The sequence below is a fragment of the Mucor mucedo genome, assembly GCF_025094135.1.
Source record: "Mucor mucedo strain NRRL 3635 chromosome Unknown EV154scaffold_150, whole genome shotgun sequence".
In the NCBI taxonomy this organism is placed as follows: Eukaryota; Fungi; Mucoromycota; class Mucoromycetes; order Mucorales; family Mucoraceae; genus Mucor; species Mucor mucedo.
This window is the reverse complement of record NW_026252434.1, coordinates 21,988-34,797: the sequence shown is the minus strand read 5'-3', so window position 1 is coordinate 34,797 and position 12,810 is coordinate 21,988. Positions and strand designations below refer to the sequence as shown.

Below are 12,810 nucleotides of genomic sequence, written 5' to 3'. Positions count from 1 at the left end.
CAAAATTATTAATAGGTGATTAACATATTTCATATGTATCATTTTATATACCTTATCCTATAGCCAACTTCATTGCCATTTTATCTATAACAATATTATCAGAATATATCAACACAAACAAAAAGATCAAGTTACTTACGTTTCAATAAACACGAGCAGAACACCAACAAAAATTGCAGATATACAGATAAATATGAAACTTACCTGAACAGATGCGAAAAGAATATACAAAGTAGTTTACAACAGAAAAGCTTTAGTTGATAACAGAGTACGTTACATTTTAATATTTTAAGAAAATCTGTTTATGAATGAATTGAGGAAAAAAGAAAAATTTGTGAAAAAAAATAATACCATTTTTATAGATGTTTTTGTGTAGTTTTTAAAAAAAAAAGGAATATGACTTGTTTACAAGAGGTTTTCATGATTTCTTTTTCTGCTGTTGGCATCAGAATTCAATGATAATACATCATCATTCGCCAACAGAGAGGAATACTGCGCTGACACTGACAAATCACCTTCACCCGACAACAAATCACCTTTCCCCAGGAAGCCATTTAGCCAATCTTGGCTTGTTTCTGCTTCGGGCTCATCAGATCTTTGGCTAAACGAGTGCTGGGTTTGCTTTGCAGCCCGTTCCAAAGAACATATGCACATCATATTAATGCTGCTATTTTCCTCTCCTTCCTCGCTCGTCAGGTCAATAGCCTTAAAGTTGTTGGACACACCGGACTGGATAGGTTTTGGAATCTGATAAACAAATATTAGAAATCGTATTGTAAATTATTATGTCTAAAAAGATGTACTTAGAGCATCCCCAACGGTGTGTGAAAAAACCATTTTATTCCAAAATAGCACAAAAATTTGGAATAATTTAACCCCAACGGTCAATTGGATAATAGAATATTTTAAAAATTTTATCACAAATATTCTAAATTTCCAATTGAATCAATAAATTTAGAAAATTTCTTCTTTAATTCTAGCCCCTTAATTTTTTTGACATGAGCGATAATTCTGAAACAGTAACAATCCCTGAGCTCCCCAAAAAGGCAGGACGTGGAGCAAATTGGTCAAGAGCCAAAGACCAACAGTTGTGCTTTTCGTTTGTCGCCATTGCTACCGATGGTGTCATTGGTAAAGGCCAGACATGCAAACGTTTTTGGGATCGCATTAAGACCGACTACAATGCCAAAATCGGTGACAATGCTGTCGAAGAACGTACCAGTGCTGCCGTAACTAGCCGCTGGAACACCATCAATCCCAGCGTGCAAAAGTTCACCGGCTGCTACGAAACTCTTTTGAGAAGTGTGCAGCAAAGTGGATCAAGTCCTCAAGATTTGGTAAAATGGCTACAGCCTAATTCTAGCAGAACTAAATTGTTATTTTACATAATAGGTCCATAAGGCGTATGCTCTATACAAAACGTCGACCAAAAACGGTGCTCCTTTTGTTTTGGAACACTGTTTTCAAATCGTATCCGCAGAGCCAAAGTGGGCCATGTACAACATGCCTAAGCCTGTTGTAACGAAGAGAAAAAACAATGGCAGTCTCGAAGTCATTGAAGACACTGAGACGGGTTCTTCTTCTGGGGATGTAACACGCCCAATGGGGTGTAAAAAGCTGAAGGCACTCCAGCAGCGTGAACGCCAAAACGAGGTAGGTGAAAGCATCGCCGCCCGTTTGAAGGATCTTCTGGAGTTGAACCAGAAGAAGTTACTTCAGAACCAGTTGGCTGTTCAAGTAACCAACAAGAAGATGAGGTTCGACAAGAGAGTTCGAGATGAAAGAATCATGTCGATGGATCTTTCGGTCATGACTGACCCTCGTAAGCGTGCGTACTTCGAGAAAAAACAGGAGAAAATCCTTTCTCAACCATCTGACGAATCGTCTGATGAAGAAGTAGAAGATGTGGTAGAAGATGTAGTAGAAGAAGTAGAAGAAGTAGAAGACGGATTAGAAGACAGATTGGAAGAAGACAAATAGAAACTTTTAAAAAATAAAAAAATATAATTGAAACAAAGTACTACATATTGCCCTGTCTTTGCAAGTGATGCTCGATCAAGTCTTTTTTCAACTGATTATGTGTATCACTATCTTTTAAAGCAACCAAACGGCTCACCAAAGCAGCAAAGGCTTCGGGATCATTCATATCAGGGTAAGCTTGTCCATGAAAAGAATGCATGTGGTAGTCTGTTCCAAGATCCTGACCACGTTCGTTTTCTACAATCTTATTATGTAATATGATACATGTTTGCATAATGGCCTTGAGATCGATAAAGTCCCAAAGTCTAGCAGGCCATTTAATAATAGCAAAACGTGCTTGCAGTACACCAAATGCACGTTCTACGTCCTTTCGCACACTTTCTTGTGCCTTAGCAAAACACTATTAAAGTCCAAGTAAATTAGTTTTTTATAAATTATCTTTGTTACTCTTGGTACCTTCTCTTTTTGCGACGTAGGCACTGCAATTGTCTTCACCAAAGTCGACCAAGTTGGATTAATACCATCTGCGAGAAAGTACCCCTTATCGTATCTATTGCCATTGACGAAGAACTCGACTTCAGGAGCAACACCATGTATCAAGGGGTCAAATACATGGGAACGATTGATGACATTGATATCGTTCAATGATCCCGGCAGACCAAAAAAGCAATGCCAGATCCAAAGGTCTTGGGAAGCAACAGCTTCGAGAATCAATTTTGGCATTTTTTCTTTACGGTATACATGCCATGCCAGGTAGTTGGGCAATTTTTTCACGTCCAGTGCATACAATGAATTGATCCCAACATACCCGGAAATCCTCTTTCTTCATTGATTGCCAAGAGATTCTTGACATCCTCGCTGTTTGGGGCTCTCAAATATTCGTCCCCATAGATTGCCACAATCGCATGGCAAAAGTGCTTCAATGACTCCATGGCTGTAGAATCAGCAAGTCTGATGTACTCATCAACGGAATCTGATGATACACCGTAAGCTAATTGACGCATAGCTGCTGTCACTTTCTGGATGGGTGAAAGTCCAGGCTTTCCAGCGGCATCCGGTTTTTGGGTGAAGTAGTCATCCTCTAATTGAACTGCTTCGACGATTTGCAGAAACAGATCACGCTTCATTCTAAAACGACGACGAAACTGTTGGTCTGTATAAACAGGGTCATTGGAAAAGTAGTCGTTGAATAGACGTTCATGCCCGGCAGCACGGTTTCTATTAACATAGCGGCGACCATGAACGGATCCACCTCTCTTAGGTGTATCTTCGGTTAGTTGTATAAGATACTGAAGAGCTTCTTGGATAAGTTGATCTTCAATATCATTGTTGTCGATTATGTCAAAGTTATTACTCATTTTTGTAACAAAAATTTAAGAAAGAACAAAAAAGAAAATAAAATCAGGAACGGGATTATAAATTTAGCTACAACCGTTGGGGTCGATCTGTTCTATTTTATTTTAACTGATGGAAAACAGTCCTATTTTACATTTGGAATTCAAAAACCGTTGGGGATGCTCTTACTTGAGCAACGTTGTCTTGCAAGACCGAAACAATTACTCTTCGTGTCAACCAGCTTTTCTTGGAAAGATGCATTGGTAATAGCGGGTTAGCTGCATCTACTGGAGATACCAGCTCAGCAGATGAGCTTGGGAGCCCACTACTGCTAGTACGCTTATTCCAAAAAAACGAGATACATTCTAAAAGCTCGGTTACATCGCTTTTGACATTTTCATCCAAAGAAGTCCAGTTGAACCCCGTACTAAACTTGTCACCAAAATACGCTACAAAGAAGTGCTTGCACAGGGTTTGCGTGTTATGGTAGGCCGTTTCAGATTTATCAGTTATCACCCCATTGTCCCAACTTTGCGACAGGCCTGTCAAGTAAGTTTTCATTGTTTCAGTATACACAACTGTTTTTCTTTCAGTATTCAAGTTGATGCTTCTTGAGCCAAAGAGGATCATCAAAACATCTGTTCTACCAACCAGATTATTGCCCCTAAAGTACTTAATGATCTTTACCATTTGTTCTTGAAGGGCGTCTTCGTACCATGACGCAAAATATTAGTATCAAAAGTCTATCACAAAACCGAGAACCATTAAAATATCTTACCTGTCGATGCATCAGTGTAGGGCAAACCAATGGGTGCATTCTTGTTAGTTCTTTGGAGCTTCTTTTTATGAGTACAACAGCTACAATGTTCACCAGGTTGCAAGTAAATATGATTATCGATGGCTGCAGGTATACCGTGAAATCCACGATTTACATCCTCATTCAACTGCTCGATCTTTTTTTCCATGGCGTTGGCATATTGGGCAAACTTCCTTTCCCACTTTGTATCGATGTTTCTAATTGCTTCAGTATAGAGACAGTAAAAAATTAGCATTTGATAATACGGGGTTGCTTGGGTTTATTGTCAATAAATAAATGAGAAATGGTTAAAAATAATATAAAATCAGGGTTATATCACGTATTTATATCTATTTCAGTTAGTGTACCTTTGATTTGAATGGTGAAGTGGCACATGGCTTTTACACACCAATCACCATGCTTGATTTTTTTTTCGTGCCTTTTTTGGAATATTTTTGGTGGCGGCAGACAAAATAATCTATGAATAGATGTCCTAAAGATTTTTGAAACTCGAAAGCCAGACGATTCTTGGCAACTTTGACATGTAAGCAATTTTAAGTGGTTTCGCCTGATATAATTGACTAATAAGGTATTAATCCTAGAAAAGGGAGCATTCAGGATAAGTATAAATAATCAAGAAAAAAATTGTACTTAACTTACTTTAAATAACTCAATCTTTAAAAATCATGGTGTTTCCTAACCGAATCCAAAAACAACTCAATGCTCCAAGAGTCCCTAAAAGGGGTATGGTCGAAAGTTTAATTAGTCACATGTCTGCTATCCCAAGCCCTGTTACCGATGTGAATCAAAGTCCCATTACCATTGTACAGGAAGTCGATAGTGTGGAAGGCGATAATGAGCAAGGCGATGTGGAGATGGATACGTTTGATATACTTTCCTTGGCTAAAATTAGGCTCACCAATGTCCCAATCGAAACAGAACAAGCAGGACGTATTCGTGAAGAATTAGAGCAAGACCTGCTTTTTGGATGGTGAAATTTCGGATGATGATTTCGAGGACGTCAATAATATCGGAGACATTGAGTTGATGTTTGCTTCTACAGCAGAGACATCATCTATAGTTGAAGAAAGCACATGCGAAGGTTAGTAACGATCAATGGCATTTTTAAATTTAAAGCTTACATTGTACTTTTCATACTAGCTCAAGTATGTCAAGACTCTGGAATCAAGGATATTGCTTTTCCTACCCATCCATTTGACGAGGATGAGACCGACAGTGTTCAATTTATTTATAGTTGCATAAAGACAAACATGACAGTACAGTCGGTGAGAGAGATGAAAAGATTGTTAGAGCTATTCACAAACAAGGACAGGGCGAGTAGGTTACTAAAAAGAAACGATCAGTTTTAATTATGATGATGCTAATTTAACTTCCCTTTTCCCAGAAAACATCCAAAAAAGAAGTTCTCCGCCCTCGAAGGGTGTCTTGCCATGATCAAAAAACGAATCCCACTTGCTTTTGTTCGTACGCATGAAATCTGTCCCAGCAAGGGTTGTTACCTTTTCGATCCTACCGCTGATGAAAATATAACTGCGTGTCCTCAATGTGGCGCTATAAGACGCTCGAGTTCTGTAGTCAAAATGGTCGATATCGGTGACCATCTTGCTCGTATGCTGACTTGTGATGATTTTCGAAAGGAGGTGGAGCAATACCGAGAGGTTATTGATGCTTTCGAGGAAGGCGATCCTTATACCGACTTTTTCTCTGGTTTGGCTTTTAAGGAGCTCCAAGCAAAAGGGCTTTTCGCAGGTAAACATGACCTGGCCATTGTTCTCTGCATAGATGGTTTAACGTCTAAAGTTTCACGACAAAGTATGGTAATGGTACATGTTATCATCCCTAGCATCGATCCATCTATTAGGTAATGCTTCACACCTATACAATATAAATCAAACATATCAGCTCGCTAATCCAAAAAACAGATACACCAATGACTATACCTTCCAAATAGCCATTTTTTACGGTGATACTAAAACAAATTTTGAGTCCTACCTCCGTCCCATTATTAGAAGCCTTGATCAACTAAGCAAACAGCCACTTGTTGTCAAGCGTAATGGTGAACATATTGCTACGTCTAACGTATTTTGTTTCGGGGTTATTGCGGATGGTGTTGAAATCAACCAACGGCTGTTGATGTTTGGTGGCCATACAGGGTTTCATGGATGTAGATTTTGTTTGGGTATGTGTTGAAGTCCGATGTTTACGATATACGAAACTAACGAGTCTCCTTTATCCAATTAGTGGAAGGTGCTCATCCTGTTGAAGCAGAAAAAAGCGGCATGTATTTTATCAAAAGGAATGATCCTATTAGAAGCAAGGAATCTCTATTACACGTAAGTTCCCGCGTTTTATATTTTTTTCTACGTTGTACTTATATCTTACTGTATCTCAAAGCCCGATCCTCTTAAAACATATGGAATAAAAAGGCATCTCCTTTTGGTCAACTTGACACCTTTTTGGGAATTGATTTCTTCTTCTGTGATGGGCTGCAAATGTTGTCCAACGTCAGCAATATCTGGTTTGATCTACTCTCCCCCAGATACAACGCCAGGTTCAAGTTTGTTGGCAATGAATCGAATTATCCCTTTCATATTACCCCTGTTGATTTTGAAAAGATACGAAAGTGTATGGATGAATCGCGCTGCAATATCCCTTCCGATTTTAGTGGCTCGTTCAAAGGCATAAATTCAGACAATGTCCGGTCCATGTATCGTTCAGTCGATTATATTGCTTGGCTACTGTATGTTGTTCCAACAATTTTTGCGCCACTTTTTCCTGATGCCAATACCACCAAGGCGTTTATTGCACTCTCTCGAGGCATTAAAGTCAGCTTACAATGGACCATAACTGAGAAAAACCTGAAAGAGATTGAAAGGTAATCAGTCCTCCATTTCAAGTATCAATTGAATATGTCACTTACTATTTTCTCCTTTATAGATCATTTGAGACATGGTTTAAATATCTGGATGTGTGCCTTGTCAAAAAAACAATAACACGCACAATTTTCAGATCGAAGATGCATCAATTAAATAATATCACGTATATCATCAGACGAATGGGGTAAGCTAAAACGATAGTCTTGTACAATTATCAAGATTCTAATCTGCTAAATATAGACCCTTGCGTTGTTATTCAGCACGTTCCTTGGAAAGAGCAATTGGTACGTATAAGCGAAGAATCCGGTCAACTCTGCATCCTGGCGTCAATGCTGGCAACGTCCTAGAAACTCGTAATATATTTGCCTTCATCCAGTCGGCTGGTATCATCAATTTCTCAATTGGCCGCACCTCCATTGACAGACCCGCCAATGTTTTAGAGTACCCGTCAAATGATCGGCATCGTCCTCAATTATGGTCTCCCTTTTTAAACCAACCGGTTCCTTTGGTGTTTGGTCAACTCTACCAAAAAATAAGCCAAGATCCATCCTACGTATTACTAGACCACTGCCTACTTTTCTGGTTAAAGGCTCTCTTGCATTGCTTTGTTCGTCTTGAAGGAGATAGGCATATAGGATTCACCAAATTTCACACTGATCAAACAATCAAATTTTCGGCAAAATTATGGTTCAACAATCAAGTTCTGATCTCCCATTTTTACAAGTCAAGCAATTCTTCGAGTTCTCGTGGTGGTGAATACATGATGTTTAAGGCTGTACATCAAAATTTGTAGGTTTTCTTTTCTTTCTGTCATGATTTATTCATACTAACAGTTCTAAATGTGTAGGCAAAATCGTTCCGTCGAAAGATGGTACGTTTGTAAGGTCTTGTTCTACTTCAGTTTCTGCTTTCGCGTGGGTTCTGGATCTCCTTACGTATATGGTGAACTTATGAAAAGTAATGAAGTATCTTCGTACTCGAAAACCATTCCACGGGTCAAGGCATATGTCGAGAACGAGCAAAAGAAATTTGTACTTTTTGATGCTGATGACATCATGTGTTCTGTTGGTCTGGTCAATGCAACTGATCAGTCCCCCAACATGTATGTGATAAGTACTGGCAAAGCATTCGAGGAGGATATGTCTAAACTGGCTGGGAAAGTGGGTGCTATTAAGGGGTTTCAGTTCTTCCCCGCCGGATTTACACATTTTTTTTACACATTCGGTAAAATAATTAAGAACCAATGAAATGCATTTGACATTTTGCAAGAACTGAGCCCCCAAATAAAAAAAAAATTCACACTTTTTAGAAAGACGTTTACTTTTAAAGATCCGAGCCAATGAAGTTGTTCCTGATTTCGTAACTTCATAATGAGTTATATAGTAACATTGAATACGTTGTAGTTATGACACAAGAAAAGGTTAATTGAACACGACACATGACAGGGTAATAACATTGTTGAGTTACGGAGAAAGTTGCTTCTTCTGTTAAAGGCGAAAGTGACAGCAAAGATGAGGAACGTGTTGTGCTTCGATAAGAGCATACACTTGCTTTGATAGAAGCAAATACTCCAGAGGAAAAAGAACAACGAATCGTTATGAGAAGAATTTTGAAAGGGTTTTGCCATGAATACAAAAAATTAAAGCATGATATTTCGTGTTTTTAAAACTCAATATGTGTGAAAAAGTGTAAAAAAAAAGTGTGAAACGAAAAAAAAAACTTGACATGGTCAAGAGCTACTACACTTTTTTTTTTACACTTTTTTTTATGAAAAAATTTCGTGTTTTTGATTGGTTAATTTAAAAGTCAGAATGTGTAAAAAAAATGTGTAAATCCGGCGGGGAAGAACTGAAACCCCTTATTGTATTCTGATAAAAAACATTAGTAAAAAAAAAAAAAAAAAACTTTAATCCCAATAAAATTAATCTTTACGAGTATTTGGTTTCTTGTCGGAGCTAAAGTCATACGGGACGCAGAATGGTCATTGAGCGTATCCGTGACGGTGACGGGATTATACAAAATTGACCGTGGCCGTGACGGTGACGGTATGGTCAAACATTGGCCGTGGCCGTGACGGTGACGTTATCGTAAAAAATTGGCCGTGGCCGTGACGGAGACGGAATCATCAAAAATTGACCATATCCGTGACGGAGACGGTCAATTTATAAACTTGCCCCGTCCAGGATACAGAATAATCAAAAATTGACCAGATCCGTCACGGATACGGTCATTTTTCAAAAATCACCGTCCCGGATCCAGAATAGTCAAAAATTGACCAGATCTGTCACGGATATGGTCAAAATCGTTGTTAACCTTCACCGTAATTTTGCGGTGGATGTGAGAGGATAATGATCGCAAACTCCTCTACACACCCCCGTAACCCTGATACTCTGTGACTTGTTTGCTTACTACAGAGGTTCTATACCCTGTCTGCCACAGTATTATGCGTGCCGCGAAGGTTGTCTTCTTTTTGATGACAACGTACCACGAAAGCATTGCATTAACCCTGCCTTTGGCAAAGGGTGATACAAAGACGAAGCAAAAGCTTTGGAATCAGTAAGTGCTGGTGTCATCGCAACTCAAAAAGCCTTCCGAACCATCGCTATGTCCTCTTTCACGGAGCGCTTGCCGATCTACTATCCGGCAACGAAATCCCTGCAGACTTTAGGTACGGATACCAATTCAATGAGTTGGATAATTATAGCATTTACATTGCCATGTTTTCCGGTTGGATATGCAAAGAATGTTTTAGACAAAATTTGCTCAGACGCGATGACATCTGCCTTGTTCTTTACGCTGATGGGTTTCCCAACAAATTCCAAACCTGGAAGCTTTCAAAAGTTAGTCCTTTGGATAGTAATGAGCATTCCTGAATGAAAAAAGGTACAGAAATTTTATTACTTGCATATGTTGTCTTAATCAAACTTACCTTTTCGTTGTTAGAGCAAGGCAGTCGATGACAATTACATTAGATATTTAACCTGGCCCAAAAAAAGCCCAAGTGTTTTATGAGTTTTTTGAGGCCAATCATGAAAGAAATCAATTCTTTCTTTAAAAAAACCAATGCAATTGTTCATCAAAGTAAAGCATTCTTTCTCTGAATGACTGGTGAGATTCTAGGAATTGCTGACTTGATGAAGCATCGAGGACTCACGATCACCTGCGGTTGTAAACTTTCAAAAGTCACTGGCAGACATCCTGAAAGTTACCGTTGCAGTATTTACTTCTTCATTGTAGGTGATATGAGAACAAGAGACCAATTGTTCAACGGTGATGCGGTAAATCATTCAAAGTTTGCACCAATATTTTTAAGATACTAAACGCAGTATGACTTAGGAATCCGATATGCTTGGTGTTGATTCAGTGATTATGTCTCTTTCCACCATCACGGGTACATCTTATTTTCTTTGTTACGAGATTCATTTAATTGGAAGAGCGCGTGGTACTTTGGTGCATATTTTATTGGATTCCTTAAAGAACAAAAAATTCCGTGAATTTATCCGAAAGATGCACGTTATACCTTTGGTTTGAACGCACCTGATGACACTTTCATTACGAAGATTGACAAAAAGATGAAGCAGAGCAGTGTATAGATACCATCAGACATTGATCTAACTTGGGATGGCGGTGTACGGTTCGAAAGAGCTCTGGATTATTTGGACTCTCTCTTGTACATTGTCCCGACTATTATGCTTCAATTTTTCTAGAACAATAAAACCAAATATCCGTTGATGGAATTAATGGAGGGATGTTTTATTGCTTTACAGTGGCGCGTTTCTCTTAGGGATGTTGCAATAATGACCAGGTAACATCACAATCAGAGATTTGATGTCAAAATTATACAGTTATGCAAATAATTAGATGGTTTGTTAGTTGGTATACGATTTTGAAAAAAGAGATTGTTGCAAACCATATCAATGCGCGATTGATCACAGCGAATAGCTATTATTTGAAGTATCTGCCGTATTTGGTTGAACATATGGTGCCAAAAAATGCTGTTATTGCCAACCAATGGAGCGGACAGTTAGGACGTTCATCAACTTGATCAAGTCCACGAACCGTATAGGGGCAAGTGATTCAAACGTCCATGGTCACCAGACTAATTACAACCAAATAGCGGTTAGGTGTCTTCAGATCATTCCATTCCCTGAATCTATGGATTGTCCAGCTAGCTACCGTTCGCATTCCTCTGGCCTTAAATTCGGTCTCCGTCTGCGCCCAAGTGTATCCTTGAATCAGATTCGCAAGAGATATGCTTCGGTGTCCCGAGGTCGAAATGATTGATGCATTGATGTGTTATTATGATCACAAAATTGGGGATGAAATGGATCAATTGACGTCGTCATGCATTATAATTGCAAGTCGTGCTTATGTCATGAACAGCCTAGTATTCAGTTGCATTTAATCATACAAAATGTGTCAGACGATTATTCAAACCAAACTAGCCCATTGTCTCTGTTCCACCTCTTCCACCTGTTTCATGTTCTCTATCTCCGGTCACAGATTTCACTGTCCAATATTACTATTGAATACTGTTTAACATATCTGTTCCAAATAATGTATCTCCGTTATCCCTTGTCCTTCTAGAACTCATTTAACATCAGTTTCCTTTGTAGCTCTGCCTTTGAACTCCACTGAAAAACATTTATAATTACAGCCTATGTTATCCCCTGTATCTATCCCTGAAAGTATCTGTATCTATGCCCACTACCCCAAAGATGTCCCAAAATCAATATGACTAACAATCTATCTCTTTAAGTCTGATGCCCGAACCGTTGTTTTCCCGATCTGTCAATTAATACGAATAACAACATATTTATTTAATCTTATTTCCGTATTCAAGATCTTAACTATGTTTCCTGCTTCTTTGATTAATCCTTTTTCTACCTTCGTTTTTTCTTTCTATAAATTAGCACTATTAGATATATAATTTTTTTTTTCCTGTTCTCACCTAAATAATCTTTCTATTCTGCCCTTACCCCGGCGCGCTCCTGATAGCTTGGGAAGATTATTATTTGTTTGCTTTAGTTATAGACAAAACCTTGTACGGTTGACGACCAGAGCAAATGATATCGCGTTGTTACGGATTCCAATAGTACTGGTCATAGGTAAGATAAGGAAATGTGACAAACGTTATTGATACTTACAGCAAAAAATGTATGGTTTTTTCCGTTTAGTTTGTCGGTGTGGTTCACTGCTACTTTACACAGCATGAAAAAGGTAATGAAGCATCAGCAGTTCGACGCTCTTTATGTTTTGACAGTGGCTCCGAATTCCAGGGTTGACAGATTCAAAAAGTACGCTGTTATTTCCATTACAGGCAATCCGATTCCGCTAGTATATACAAGGTTGTTCGTGCGCACTTTAAATATACTGGCAATGGTGATCATCGTTCTGATGTTTCCCTAACTGATTTGTAAGTTAGTCGCATCTTATCATTGTCCGTTTTGCGTGGGCAAGTTTAATGGTAATTAAACTCTCTTCAACGATTCATCTAATGGAGTGATTACTGTTTTATTCGATCTGATGTGTTAATTGGCAATCCGTTAATTAGCAATGCTTGTAGAAGTTAAAATAAATAAATAAAAAATTACATTACGATAATTGTGAATATTATCTATCATGTTACGGGTTTCCACTACCAAGTCCGCTGCTGACATTGTGGCTTATATATTATATTTTATTTAATACCGCAAAAATGTCGTCATCAGTTCTCACAGGGGAGGGGAGGTTTAGGTTGTATTAATCGCGAAGGACATTCTTTTTCTTTTCTTTCCCGTCTTCATAGGTATTCTTAAAAAA

General features: G+C 38.5%; 1 protein-coding gene across 1 annotated transcript; it reads right to left on the bottom strand.

Moving 5' to 3' along the window:
* Positions 1-3,465: 3,465 nt before the first annotated feature.
* Positions 3,466-4,367, bottom strand: EV154DRAFT_569355 (uncharacterized protein; the record flags this gene model as incomplete). The annotated part of the gene is made up of 2 exons (XM_051606129.1): positions 3,466-4,022; positions 4,094-4,367. The coding sequence occupies 2 exons, from the start codon at positions 4,365-4,367 to the stop codon at positions 3,466-3,468; spliced, it is 831 nt and encodes a 276-aa protein (XP_051452301.1).
* Between the last annotated feature and the right edge of the window lie 8,443 nt (positions 4,368-12,810).